The 15,294-nt window shown below is 39.7% G+C and overlaps 1 protein-coding gene across 3 annotated transcripts in view; it reads right to left on the minus strand.

The window, feature by feature from the left end:
* Positions 1–236: 236 nt before the first annotated feature.
* Positions 237–15,294, minus strand: part of BRD9 (bromodomain containing 9) — a 209,569-nt gene continuing 194,511 nt past the window's right edge. For all 3 annotated transcript variants that reach the window (XM_030209763.1, XM_030209774.1, XM_030209755.1), the window contains 2 exons: positions 12,038–12,205; positions 237–880 (listed from right to left, as the gene is read on the minus strand). In XM_030209763.1, the coding sequence (XP_030065623.1) occupies positions 780–880; positions 12,038–12,205 (269 nt within the window). In that variant the 3' untranslated portion in view covers positions 237–779. The remainder of the gene's footprint in view (positions 881–12,037; positions 12,206–15,294) is intronic.

Consider the following 15,294-nt stretch of genomic DNA (forward strand, 5'->3'; position numbering starts at 1 on the left):
TCATTGTGAATCCTCAAAGTGTCCACCCCCAGCTTTAACACAGGCCTACAGTTGCTTTGGGAAGTTCTTTATGGCCTTGCCGATTGGTCCCTGTGGAAGGCTGTCCCAGATCATCTGCCGACACCTTGTCCATGATTGCCATCCTGATCCAAAATGCTTTTAAAGAAATTATCTGTAAATTATCATAGTATCAAATTCAAATTATTGTTTACAAAAGTCTACCTCACTGGGACATCATTAACAGTAAGTTCGTATCTCTTTTCAAATAATGGTAGTTTTACAGTGCAAATATTTTTGAATGTGTGAAAATCACTGGGTGGTCAGGCTAAAAGTCTGACTTTTCACCAGGTTTAAAAATAATCTTGTTCCACTCGACACAAATGCAGATAGTAACAAACACAGATGTAAAATTTCATTTTGAAAAAATCTAGGGGGTTACTTTTTTCTGCCTCACTCACCCTGTATATTAAAATATAGCCAAACTTTTGTGTGACTAGAAAATATACCTGTTTGATTGACACAACTGTATAAAAGTTTGCTTGATAACACAACATACTTTTATTTATTCAAAATTCATCTATCACTGCATAAGTAAGAAATACTGTCAGGCTTACGGGCAGGGCTGATAACATTTTGACATGATAGAATGGCTGAGCTAAATGGCATTATTATAGAACAGTGATAGTCATCCAACAAATGAGAGAGTCTTTATCAAATACAAATACTATGAATATATCATATGACAGAATTAAAAAAAAAAGAGCTCTATATCATCACTATTAATTCTTAGCAGTAGGAGGTGGTTCTGGGGACTGAAGAAATTCATAGGGATCATGTAGCATATCTTGCTGTTCTCCAACACTGAGATGCGACGGACTTTCTGCAGTATTAGGTAAAAAAAGAATAAACCTTTGATGACCATCAATTTTTTAGCGATGTATTTTACAATGTTAAAACCTAAGGCCTGATTCAAAAATAATATTTTCAATGAGCACAGAATTGGGAAAGTCCTTAATTCAAGGTAATATGGCTGTTATTAGCCTGAATGCATTCTTATGGATATAAATATATAAAATAATTCAGACAGTAGGATCTATCAGTAGCAGCTTTAACTCTGCACTGTACTAGCAAGCCAGAATGCTTCCTTTTTCTTTCATCCTGATGTAATTAGTATTCTGAGGTTCAGTGCCTACGTTTTATATATGTCTGAATAAAATAATGCATCTGACAAAACTTTCCAGATCTAACTTAATGGATTTTGCATGCCAACAGCAATTCTTCTATTCAGTGCCGCTTCAACTGACAATCAAACTCACAAGTTGCTCTTTGACCTTTCCTCAGCTTTTGATTTAGTAGATCATACTATTCTTTTGCAGATCTTAGAGGAAATAAACATTGCTGGAAATGTTCTGAAATGGTTCCATGGTTTTTTGACTTGTACGTATAGGGTCAGGATGAACGGTGTCTTGAAGTGGCATAATCGCTGTGGAGTTCCCCAGGGTTCTCCCCTTCTCCCATATTGTTTGATGTTTTTCTGTGCTCACTGGGTTATGTGTTAGAAAGTAATTATGGGGGTCTTTTACTAAAGTTTAGCTCGAGTTATCTGCAGCAGGGTCCATAGGAATAAAATGGGCCCGGCTGCAGATAACTCAGGCTAAGCTTTAGTAAAAGACCCCCTATGTTTTTTTGGTTATACAGTTATGCAGATGATATTTCTGTACTTGCGTGTATGAATTTGCTAGGAGAATGGATACAGCCATAATTTAAAACTGAATACTGATAAGACCAAATATCTGTGTTTTGACAATAAGCCACATTCTATTTCCAGTTCTATTTGTATTAATAAAGCAGAATACAAGCTGTCTACACTGACAAAGTTTTTGGGTGTCTTAGTTGACACGTCAGTTTCTATGGAAGCCCAAATCTCCTCCCTGGTAAAGAAATCATTTTTTTCTGATGAGAAAACTTCACTGCACCCAAAACTACTTTGAGAAAGGTCAATTCTAATTCCTAGTACAGGCACTCTTACTCTTGCAATTGGATTACTGTAATCTTGGCTTGGCTACTTGGGTTGTACTAAGGGTCAACTGAAATGACTACAGACCATGCAGAACACAGCAGTATGCCTGATGTTTGGTTTAACTAAATACAACAGAATTTCTTTATTTTATGTTAAACTTCATTGGTTGCCCATTGAGGCTAGAGTTCTTTTTAAATTGGCCAATTTTTATATATTATATGGCGCCAAAGTATTTATATTCCCATTTTCAATTTGCTATCTCATTAAGAGAAAGAAAGCTAAATTGTCCAACTGTGTTTTCCTTTCCTTCGTCAAGAGGAAGGAAAAAACTAAAAATGTTTGCAACGACACTGGCATTTCAAGCTGCCTGTCATTGGAAAGAGTTTGCCAGAAAATTTCGGTTATCTCATTTTTATCTGCCATTCAGGAAGAATATTTAAGACTGAACTTTCAGGAATTTCAATTGTCACTCTTTTTTTTTTTTAACTGTCCTCGCAGAGCAGTGGTTCCCAAACCGGGCCCTAGAGGCACTGCAGCCAGTCAGGTTTTCAGGATATTCACAATGAAAATTCATGAGAGAGATTTGCATGCACTGCCTCCACTGCATGCAAATCTCTCTCATGAATTTTCATTGTGAATATCCTGAAAACCTGACTGGCTGGGGTGCCTCCAGGACCAGGACTGGGAACCATTGACCCACAGGATTGTTCTGGCTCTTCATGTTACTGTTACCCACTTTGAACTACAAGGTGAAAGCAGGATATAAGACCAGATGTTATGTTATACCTTAACTTTTTGTTTCTCCATAATGGCATTCTGAACTTAAAAAAAAAAACATGTGTCTCATCATTTGTTTTTATTGTATATACTGTCAAGAGTCCATGTCACAAAATATAATGATTAGCCTATGAGTTCAAGGTCTGTGTGGAACATGCCAGGAGCGTGTTGCAGAACACTGACCTTTCATAATAAACTATCCAGTTAGGCATGGACACGCATGATTATTGCTTCACCAGCACAATTCTATCTTTGCAACAGTCAAGACTGGCCTATAGTATTGATCTGCTGGTTAGAAGCCTGGTTTGCTCCTTACTCTGACTATGGCTCTTTGGTTGTTCAGTAGTTCATTTCTGCTGTTGAGTTTCCTTTGTTCAGTTTTTGGATTCCTGTCATTTGTCTCTGTACCCATCCCAACTACCTTGCTTCTTTCCTTCAGACTGACTTTTTGGTATACTGACCTGGCTTCAGATTTCATTATGGAATACAGATACTGCCAGCCTGAGTTACAATGTATGACAAGTTTAATCAGGCTTACACCAGTATTTGCAACTGAAACCTGGCACAGTTCAAGGACAAGTCAATCTTTTGCCTTAGGGACCACTGCAGATTCACAAACTGAAGCTCTGAAAAAAATAACTCTGACATGTGAAGAAACAGACACCCAAAATATGTTTGCGTTTGAGGGGTAAAGTGGAAGATGAGTTTTCTTTGTTTGCACTTTATGAAAATAAGTAGAGTGTTATGGTTTAGTCTGACAAACAGTTTCAATATATTTTCTAGAGCTGTACCGAATAGCATATTTAATGCCTAGGTTTACTAAGGTGCGCTAAAGGCGCTTTAGCATTGTTAATGCGCATTAATGGTTAACGCCCATAGAAATGTATAGGTACGTTAGCGTTTAATGAGCCTTAACTTTAAAGGTGTGTTAAAAACGCTAATGCACCTTAGTAAACATACCTCTTACTATTCAGCTGAATACAAATAATGAAAAACATCATTCGGCTGAATACGAATAGGTGGCATTGAGCTTTAACATAAATAATAAAAGATCAAATGTATGTTTCAGAAGGATTTAAACTACATTTATGTATACAAAAACATCAGTGGTTATGAATCGTTTCTTGATTTTTTAAAAGTAATCTTGAATTATTAGGAAAGGAATGGAAAACAAAAATGAGGATATTATTCTGCCGTTGTATCGCTCCACGGTGCGACCGTACCTCGAGTATTGTGTTCAATTCTGGTCGCCACACCTCAAAAAAGATAGTGGAATTAGAAAAAATACAGAGAAGGGCAACGAAGATGATACAGGGGATGGGACGACTTCCCTATGAGGAAAGGCTGACGAGGCTGGGGCTCTTCAGCTTGGAGAAAAGGCGGCTGAGGGGAGATATGATAGAGGTCTATAAGATAATGAGTGGAATGGAACGGGTCGATGTGGAGCGTCTGTTTACGCTTTCCAAAAATACCAGGACAAGGGGGCATGCGATGAAGCTGCAGTGTCGTAAATTTAAAACGAATCGGAGGAAGTTTTTCTTCACTCAACGCATAGACTCTGGAATTCGTTGCCGGAAAAAATGGTTAAGGTGGTTGACTTAGTGGACTTTAAAAAAGGGTTGGACGGCTTCCTGGAGGAAAAGGCCATAGAATGTTATTGAATGGACGTGGGAATAATCCACTATTTCTGGGATGGGCGGGACAAATTGTTTGTTCTTTTGGCTGCTGTCGGAGACAGGGTGCTGGGCTCAATGGACCCTTGGTCTGTCCCGGCATGGCGATGCTTATGTACTTATGAAATAGATTTTTTTTTTTATTTTAATCTCTGAAGGCAATCATTTTACAGATTTAATATTTTGTGTATTTAGGATGCTGTCTTTTCCTTGGAGGGGAGGCAATGTAGACAATAGATTGCTGCAAGAAGAAGAGCAGATTATTTTAAAATTTAACTCTCAGACATCCAATGGCTTGAATAATGAAATAGATTATTCTGTTTTTTAAAGATGAGTTTTTGATACAATATCATGCATTTTCAGTTGTACACATTTGAAATATGATTTTTTTGAGCTCTTATTTATCTGTGATTAACTATAACGTGTCAAAAGAAATTTGAGTGATTTTGTTCTGTTTAAATATAAGGGCCCTGTTTACTAAAGACGCTCTAGCATTTAATTCCTATGGGTGTCTCTAGTGTTAGCATGTGCTAATTCTTAGTGCACGGTAAAAATGCTAGCACGCTTACAGTGTGGCAGAGGGGCATTTTCGAAAGAAACGTCTAAGATGGAATTTGGATGTCTTTCTAGAACGTCCAAATTCGGGGGCAGGGAAAAGGTAATTTAAAAAAAAAAAAAAAAAGATGGACATCTATCTTTGTGTTCGAAAATACCCTGGACGTCCTTGGATTTGGACATCTTTGATTTTCAGCCATTTTCGAAACCAAAGACGTCCAAGTCTAAAACGTCCAAATTCAAGCCATTTGGATGTGGGAGGAGCCAGCATTTTTAGAACACTGGTCTCCCTGATATGCCAGGACAGCAATCGGGCACCCTAGTGGGCACTGCAGTGGACTTCATAAACTGCTCCCAGGTACACAGCTCCCTTACCTTGTCTGCTGAGCCCCCCCCCCCCAAACTGTACACCACTACCATAGCCCTTATGAGTGAAGGAGGCACCTATATGTGGGTACAGAGGGTTTCTGGTGGGTTTTGGATGGCTTGCTGTTTCCTCCACAAATGTAACAAGTGTGTGTGGTCCTGGGTCCACCTGTCTGAAGTGCACTGCACCTACTACTAGACTACTCCAGGGACTTGCAATGGACCTGAGTATGACATTTGAGGCTGGCAAGTAATATTTTTAATCATGTTTTTTGAAGGTGGGAGAAGGTTAGTGATCACTGGAGGAGTAACGGAAGGTCATCACCGATTCCCTCCAGTGGTCATCTGGTCATTTCGGGCACCTTTTTGTGCCTTATTCTTAATAAAAACAGGTCTGGGTGAAAATGTCCAAGTTTTAGTCCTGGATGTTTTTGCTTTTTTTCCATTATGGCTTACAGACGCCCAGGTCTTAGGACCGCCCAAGTCCCGCCTCGACCACACCTCCGACACGCCCCCTTGAGATTTGGACGTCCTTGCGATGGACTTCAGAGAAAGACGTCCAAAATCAGGTTTTGATTATACCGATTTGGACGTCTCTGTGAGATGGACGTCCAAGTGCCAATTTATGTTGCTTTTTGAACGTCCATCTCTTTCGAAAATGAGCCTGATAGTAAACAGGTCCCTTAATGTGCACATACAGATATTTTGTACATTTTAGTTAAAATTGATTTGTGTTTGGATATTTGAGTTTCACTTTGATTCAAACGTGCATATTTTATTCCACTAGCATAGCATAGCATAGAGTAATAGATGTATAGTACAATATGTAGCTGATGTAATTAACTACTTTTTCTTTTTTCCCCGCATAGCACTACGGTGTAACCCAGTGCCATATTCATTATTTCATTTGGCCCTGCCTAAAGAGTAGCGTAGTATTCTTGGGTTAAAGTTGCTGCCTGCATTGGCACAAGCACATTCAAATCGCTTTGACGCTTACGTCCTATTACCTATTTTAATATTTATTAACACTCGATACACAGCTGAAGCATCTTTGAACCATGTAGCACAGACAGGCAATTCTGGCACCTTTTTTGCATGGTTCTTAGAACAGATTTCCTATATGGGATAACACCATTACTTTTTTTTGAATGATACCACGATGAGTTTTAATGTGACTTGGTATTTTCAAATACATGGTTTTGTTTTGTTTTTCCAGTTATCTTAGCACATTTATTTTATTAATCAGCTGTATGTTTGCAAGCATAAGAGGCACAGTGTGTATTATGGCTTTAAGATGTTTACAGACTAGGGGCTCCTTTTACCAAGCTGCGGCAAAAGGGGGCCGGTGCTGGCGTGTGTTTTACTTCCTGAATAGCGAGCCTGTGTTGGGCTTTCCACTGCTTAGTAAAAGGAGCCCTTGATTTGCAAGTCCTTTCATGCTACATTTGATTTCTGTTTTAGTTTCAGGTTTCCTATGAGCAACTGAAGTTCAGATATTTCTGTACCCATCGGTATAATTCTTTGATATCTAAACGTTCCTTAGGCAAGTGAAGAGTGATTGCTTTTTAGGATATCACTTTGTAAGTGTCACGTCTGTGGTCGTGACCCCTCACAACCTCTACCTGATGTCTGGAGGTCAGCTTCTGAGCTGGCTTCTGCCTATCCTTTTCTGGAGTAGTTCTGTCTTTGGGAAGATCTGTTTCGGTTTCCTATCTCTGGCAGCCGTCATCTGGGTTGGATCAATGGCGGCAGCCATCTTGGATGGCTCAAGAGTCGTAGCCATCTTGGATAGCTCAAGGGGTACAGCCATCTTGGATAGATCATATCATAGGAAGCCATCTTGGAGTAACGAGGACAGGAAGGAAGCCCTTATTTGGTCCTTAGAGATCTGTGGGAACAGCCTCCATAGTTACTCAGAGTTGCTGCAGCTGCACCTCAGGTGTGGATGGGCTTTATTAATCACCTAGAGACTGCAGTCAGTTGCCTTTGCATTGCGTCTTAGGCCCTGGTACGTGGGTGCTGGTGCACTTCTGCCTGAGAGACTTTGTCTGATCCTGATTCTGCGTTTGCTGGTTTCTTGCCTTTTGAACCCTGCCTGTTACTGGACTATTCTTCTGCTTGCCGTCTGCCTAGACCCGGAGTGTCACTGGAATATTCTTCTGCTTGCCGCCTGCCTAGACCCGGAGTGTCACTGGAATATTCTTCTGCTTGCCGCCTGCCTAGACCCGGAGTATTACTGGACTATTCTTTTGCTTGCTACCTGCCTTTTGAACCTTTGCCTGGACCTGTCTTCTGCTTGCTGGCTGACTGCCAGAGACCTAGCCTGGATTTACCGGTACGTCTGTTCTGCCTTGCTTCTGGTGTGGGGTGGTTTTTCCTGCCACTGCTGCTCCTCGGCAGTGGCCCAAGGGCTCACAAACCCAGTTCCTGTTTGTGAACGTGACAGTAAGATCCAAGTTTTCTATCATTTTGTACGATAATATTTTTTTGTACATTTTATTGTCCTTTTTGAGATAAGCATGTGGCAGTTCGTATAATTATTTAACTGTATGAGATTTTGGGCTTCTTTTATAAAGCTGCGCTAGCAATTCCCACACAGCAAGTGAGAAGAAGCCCATAGGAATTGAATGATCATTTACCTTGCCAGAATCGCTAGCATGGTTTAGTAAGAGAGGTCCTTTATTAGGTCAGTATTCTGTATCCGTAGTCTCTTTTAATTTGTATTCTATCATATATGCATACATTTTATATGTATATTTCATTGCTGTTTAATTACATATTTATATTTCACACGCGAGTGAAAAATTTATTTGGAGATGTATCATCAAGTGATCTAATGTTGAAATTTATGTTTTTAATGATATTCTTCAATTATTTATTATTTTTACATACAATTTAAAAAATGTTTTACTGTTTTGTTGATCAGAAGGATTCTCCAGACTGAAGTTTTAATTTCTACTGGTATGGTTTTTTAATTTTATTTTTATTAGTTTGAATGTTTTAAAATTTAATATATATGATATTGTATTTATGTGTCATTCTCTACTGTAAACCATAGACTCAAAGTAAAGGCTCATGTGGAGCTGGTAGGACTGGATATGGGCAATGAGCATTGAGATCTGAAAAGTCTCCCACACAAGTCTAAGATCTGAGCCTCTCTGTCAGGTGGCTCTCAGGCACGAGACTTTGAACTCCTAGCCCATTTGACAGCGGATTCAACCACTATAGAATGGTATGGCAATTGTGCCCTCTTGAATCTGGAAGCCTTGTTATTGCATATCCACCTTCTTGGGTACAACCTGCGCTGATAGCAAAGACTTCAGTTCTTCATCAGTGTGTCCTTAAGGATATAGTGCAATGGGTACAGTAACTGCTTCCTTAGGATCCGTAACCCAGGACAGTCAACATCTCTGCCCTGGGATCTTCCTCCATCTCCAACTTAAATGGCCAACTGCCATATCCTTCATAAACCCAGTAAAAGAGCCTGTCAGGTGGAGATTTTTTTTCTCTCTTGAGGTGGGGAAGAATCGGAGGGTAATCCATATGATTCATTCTCTGAGAAGTAATGTGGACCCTCCTCTGAATCTCAGCACAGTCTTAGCTTCTTGAATTTATTTTATTTTTGTTACATTTGTACCCCGCGCTTTCCCACTCATGGCAGGCTCAATGCGGCTTACATGGGGCAATGGAGGATTAAGTGACTTGCCCAGAGTCACAAGGAGCTGCCTGTGCCTGATGTGGGAATCGAACTCAGTTCCTCAGGACCAAAGTCCACCACCCTAACCACTAGGCCACTCCTCCACTAGGCCAGACTCAGCTTTGTGGAGCTATGTCCACGTCCCGATGCCCAGTCCTGCCTTCTGACTCTGGGGAAACTTCCTCCCCAATGTTGAGGGGAGTTCTGAATGCTTCGATGTCCACACATGCTGAGAGCAACAATTAGGGTAATAATCAGGCCCAAGGCACCTGAAGCACATGAGTGCAGGTTCATGATGGAAATCACCAGACTACACCTTTTGAAGCCATTGGGGGTCTTCTGGGATATCGAAAAAAGTATTGAGGTCAAATTAAACTCCTCAATCTTGGACTGAAAATGTGGGGCAGTAGCCAAATTGAAGTTGAGTTCCGGCTGAACCATGGGCCTCGCTGGTCGTGGTAAAAAGAAGAAAACTTTAAAACTGCCACAAAAACTAAGAAATTAAAAGGAAACAAGGAACAGGGTAAAAATAGCTTGGGAAAACTAACATGAAATAACAAAAAGGAACTGCTCAGGAAGGCATTTTAAAGAAAAAAAAATTGTGCCATGATGAGAAGACAGGTCCTCTCAGCTCTGCAGAAAAACGAAGACTGAGGAGATGGTGCTCGCACAGTGGGCGGGAACGCACCCACGCATGCACGGTGTTGCTAGACAGTTACATAGTAACATAACATAGTAACATAGTAGATGACGGCAGAAAAAGACCTGCACGGTCCATCCAGTCTGCCCAAGATAAACTCATGTGTATACCTTAAATTGATTTGTACCTGTCTTTCTCAGGGCACAGACTGTATAAGTCTGCCCAGCAGTTTTTCCCGCCTCCCAACCACCTGTCCTGCCTTCCATCACTGGCTCTGGCACAGACTGTATAAGTCTGCCCTCCCCTATCCTCGCCTCCCAACCTCCAACCCCTCTTCCCCCCACCTGCTCTGCCACATAACTAGTCAGCTTCCGCACTAGGATCCGTTGGATGACATCACCCATCTATAAGAATACAACAGTCTGATCTTAGAAGTAAGTGAACAATAGGTCAATTTGGCAACCATTACAGTTTTAAACAGAATAAGAGGATGGATAGGGACCTAGGAAATAGTACCCATGAAGTACGGAGGAAAGCCTTTTAGGTGCAGGGAGGGTGGAGGAAGGGGTTGGGTAAAGGGGAGGCAATATTGTATAGTGGTTAATAAAAGGAAATATTCGATTGCAACATGGCTCAATTAGGTTCCTTCAGGAACTAAGTGAACGATCAGTTCAAAGTTAAATAAGTGGGGGGTGGGAGGGAGAAAAATGTAAAACGTTTGATGATAAAGTTAAATGCTGGATATTTGTAACCTGGTTGTGAGTTTTTGACGGGTGAATCTGAAATCCTATGGTTATGTTTTGTCTACAGAATCATCAATAAAAAAATTATTGAAATTAAAAAAAAGAATACAACGGCCTGCTTGACCTCAAAATATTTTTTCACTCAATGAATAGTTAATCTCTGGAACTCAGTGCCGGAGAGGATGTGGTAACAGCGGTTAGCCTATCTGGGTTTAAAACATATTTGGACAAGTTCCTAGAGGAAAAGTCCACAGTCTGTTATTGAGACACTGTTAACTGAGACAGATATGGTGAAGCCACTGCTTGCCCTTGGATTGGTAGCATGGAATGTTGCTACTATTTGGGTTTCTGCCAGGTACTTGTGACCTGGATTGGCCAGTGTTGTTACAGGATACTGGGCTAGATGGATTATTGGTCTGACCTAGTATGGAATGTTCTTAATGAATCCTTTTGGGCCTATGGGCTATCATCCACTGTTTTTGTTTAAAAATCAAATCTCTCATGCTTTGTTCGTTTTCATTTTTTTTGACTGCGCTTTGGATGGAAATAACATCGCGCTTCGCCAACAATTTCTCATGATATTTGTGTTTTCGGTGATTGTTTAACGCAGAGGTTGTGAAGTTTGTATACTAACCGATACAACGTGTAATCATTGCTCTGCACATGCCACATATTGTTTTGCTCGGATCTTCGTCCATAAACAAAGTATTTCCATACTGGACTTCTTTTATCCACTGCATTTAATTTAAACACTTCTAAAAAAATAAAACACTTTGAGCCAGTGGACCCAAACAGCTGGACATCAACATTCTGAGCCAATGAAGGAGAGAGGAGAGAGGCAGTACCGCCCCCTCTAACCTCACAGTTGTACATCGTGAAACTGTTTATCAATAAGGTTGGTGGAGGCAGACCTGCTTCTCTCCTTCATTGGCTTAGAGCACTGTGATGCTCAGCTGTATGGGTTATGCGGCTGGGAGTGAAGGAGGTAGTGTTTCATATTTTGCAGCCGAAGAAACTGTTGAAGAGTAAGGCACTTTCATGCAGTTTTAAACAGTTTAGCAATTGCTGCTGGATCTCCGTCAACAAAGGAACTGGAAGTACAAAGGGAAGTCAGGACAGAATTGAAATCAAACCTGCATTTTGCTTTATAGTGCAAGTATTATTCCTAGTCAAATTTAAATCGCTATTCATCTGAATATGAATAATGTATTTGGCACACTGTTCGGGGCCAAAACTGTTTGAATACGAATATTCGGTACAACTCTAATATTTTCAAATTATAATATAAAAGTCAAAATTTAAACATGTTTAACCTTTTTCTTTAGGTGAATATGATCATGGTAAGTCAGTAAGAGACTGAGTATAAATTTGAATTATATTCATCCAAGTCAGGCATATATTTTGAACAGTGAGGCAACAGGCAAGGCTGTATTAGATGTGACCATCTCTGGGGAAGCATGACTAAAGTCACTAGAAACAAATCAACTTTAGCCATGTTTTCCCAAAGAGGGTCATATATTCCAGACAGAATTATTACAGTTTCTACAATGGTCCTACTCTCTTTACCCAGATGATGCTGTTCTCTTTCAGAGGTGTTGGAGAGAGAGCTAACGTTAGAGGATGGCCTGGATCCCACCCTGTCAGTCTGAGCCTCATGGAGGTCTTGTAAGAGCTTAGTAGTTTCATCTAAATTCAAATGACCATCATCATGATCCAGCTCTTTCTTCATTTTCCCTGGAAAATACATGAAAATGCTGCAAGTTACTATGACTTTATTTGGGTATGAAATTGCTGTACAAACAGAATGCTTCTCTTCCTCAAAAGATGTATTGTATGGTAGGCATTTTTCACTTAAGCAATAACCTTCTGTTCCATCAGGTGAAGGTCTGTGGACTGATCCCTGAGAGCCTATCCAACTAGGTCTGCAGAATGGGAGCACAGGCCATAGCCTGTGACGCAGTGAGTCAACCATGAAAAAATAAAAACTCTTTTCCTGCTGCACCAATCCTGCTGCATTATCTGCTACAGGTAGGGAATTACTGGCAGATTTTAATGCTGCAGGCAGCACAGACAGCAAAGGCAATCTAGGGAATGAAGGATAGACAAGAGTTCACTAAAACAGATTTTACTGAGAAGGGTCCTAACTTGGCTGTTTCCGCTTTGCCTTTGTCAGGGGCCTACAAACATATTTTAATAAAAACAATTAACAATGAAATCACAATGGTCCAAAAATATTAAATATACAAAAAAAATGAATAGAACATACTAGATATATTCAACATCAAAAATGAAAAACTCATTACCAGCAGATTCCTTAAAAAATATGCTAAGATATTCAGTGAAAAGACATATTCCTGTAAATGAACAATATTAGACAATGTAATTAAGAGAGTGACCATGAAGGATGTTAAAAATGTAAAATAACATAGAAGCTTAAAATGCACACATATATACATAATTGCCTTCTAAGATCTTTAAACAACCCAAATGTAACTGTGATGTCATGTGCATGCTCTGTAACTTTTATATTGATGAAGAGATGTTAACAAGGTGACATCAAAACACTGGCTTTAAGTTTTTAATGTTATATTAATATATTGTTTTTAAGACAGTACGTGCAACTCTGCTGTTTAAACAAGAGCAAGTTTGTGTCATTCTAATTTTTATTACCTTTGGGGGTTTATTTATATTGCAAGTTCTGGCAAAACAATAGCGGCACTATAGTTAAGGATTTATAGAGACCCAACTGGGAAGGCACCAATGCACATTGTTTTAACAATGAATTGCTAAAAGGTAGTGTTCTGTTATTGTTTTTGAGCAGCGTATATAGTTCATGCAAAAATCCTTTAACTTACAGCAGCATTTTTATCCACTGTTATTTACTATTACATTCCTGTTTTTAAAGCACAAATGCTCATCGAGCAGTGGTAGCTTTCTAAAACACTGAGTATCACTGTTTTAAACATATATGCTAATAATCCCTCTAGTGATGGTTTAAAAATACCATGCTATTTTGGTGGGAAGATTAGAACTGTATGGTGCACCAGAATATTGGTAGGCGTCTTTTAGGAGCACTTTTCTTAAATGTGCCTGTTTATTGAATTGTTGATTTTATATTTTTTGCCCACCAAAGATGCACTGTCAAAGTATGCTGCTGTAAATGGCCTATGGCATAATAAATCTTTCTAAGGTTTTTTGGCACGATTACAGCTTAGATTTGAATAGGAAAAGCATATTAGTTTTTAGCTACATATAGTGCAGCTGGTTTGTGGTTGTCTTAGTTTCCGATGGGGTTAAGTATTGTGTTTTCTATATATTTTGCTTACCAAAGATACACTGTGAAAGTATTTTGTTGTAAATGATCTATGGCACAAAAAGATTTTTTTTTTTTGCATGATTGCAGGTTAGATTTGCATAGGAACAGCATAATAGTCTTTGATTACCTGCAGTGCAGCTGTTTTGCTCTATTTGCCTTTAGCTTTCGATAAGGGAAAACTGTAAAACACAAGTTAACCCTAATTACCTATGCCAGTATGGAGCTCATTTTCAAAAGAGAAAAACATCCAAATTAGTATTTTCAAAACCAATTTTTAGATGTTTTTCTATGCAGTCTGTTCAAATCACAAGGGTGTGTGTCAGGGGCGGGATCTGGGTGTTCCTAACACTTGGGACATTTTTCAGCCAAAATGGAACCGCCCAGGATTAAAACTAAGACGTTTTGAGCTAGACCTGTTTTTATAACCAATAAGGCACAAAAAGGTGCCCTAAATGACCAGATGACCACTGAGGAAATCAGGGATGACCTCCCCTAGTGGTTACTAACCCCCCCACCCCCCAGAAATGTGATTAAAAACATTATTGCCAACCTCTATGTCAGCCTCAGATGTCCATTAGAATAGCATGCAGGTCCCTGGAGTAGTCTAGTGGTGGTGCAGTGCACAGCAGATAGGTGGACCCAGGCTCCTACCTCCCCCTACCTATTACATCCTGTACCCATATACAGGTGCCCCCTTCACCTGTAAGGGCTATGGTAGTGGTGTAAAATTGGGATAGTGGGTTTTGGGGGGCTCAGCAGACAAGGCAAGGGAGCAATGGTGAGTTGTGTACCTGGGAGCATTTTATAAAGTCCACTGCAGTGCCCCCTATTGCTTTCCTGGAATGTCAGGGGGACCAGTCTACTAAAAATGTTGGCTCCTCCTACATCCTAATGGATTGATTTTGTGTTTTGCACTTGAACTTTTTTTTTCAAAAATGGACCAAAAAGCAAAACATCCAAATCACAAAACCTTGTTCAGTATTTCTCACCCCCCCCCCCCCAAAAAAAAAGATGTTTTTCTTTTTTGAAAATGACTTTCTTTCATATTGTGTTCAGTTTTGGAGGCCATATCTTGCTAAGGATGTAAAAAGAATTGGTGCAAAGAAAAGCTACGAGAATGGTATGGGATTTGCGTTACAAGACGTATGAGGACAGACTTGCTGACCTGAACATGTATACCCTGGACAAAAGGAGAAACAGGGGTGATATGATACAGACGTTCAAATATTTGAAAGGTATTAATCCGCAAACGAACCTTTTCCGGAGATGGGAAGGCGGTAGAACGAGAGGACATGAAATTCAGAGTCTGCTACATTGTGATAATTAGTGACCAAGGGAAAATACAATTAGTACTGTTACATATGTTGCAATGTGTTAGACTGTTGCTTGCTAAAATCAGGGTGTTGTTTTTTCATTTTACAGTTTGTGACCAATATTGTTTAAATGTGAAACTGTATGGTTTCCTACCAAGCTACAAATGATTCAGATTGTTTTATTTGCTTATTAA

This window comes from Microcaecilia unicolor, chromosome 1 (assembly GCF_901765095.1).
Source record: "Microcaecilia unicolor chromosome 1, aMicUni1.1, whole genome shotgun sequence".
Classification (NCBI taxonomy): domain Eukaryota; kingdom Metazoa; phylum Chordata; class Amphibia; order Gymnophiona; family Siphonopidae; genus Microcaecilia; species Microcaecilia unicolor.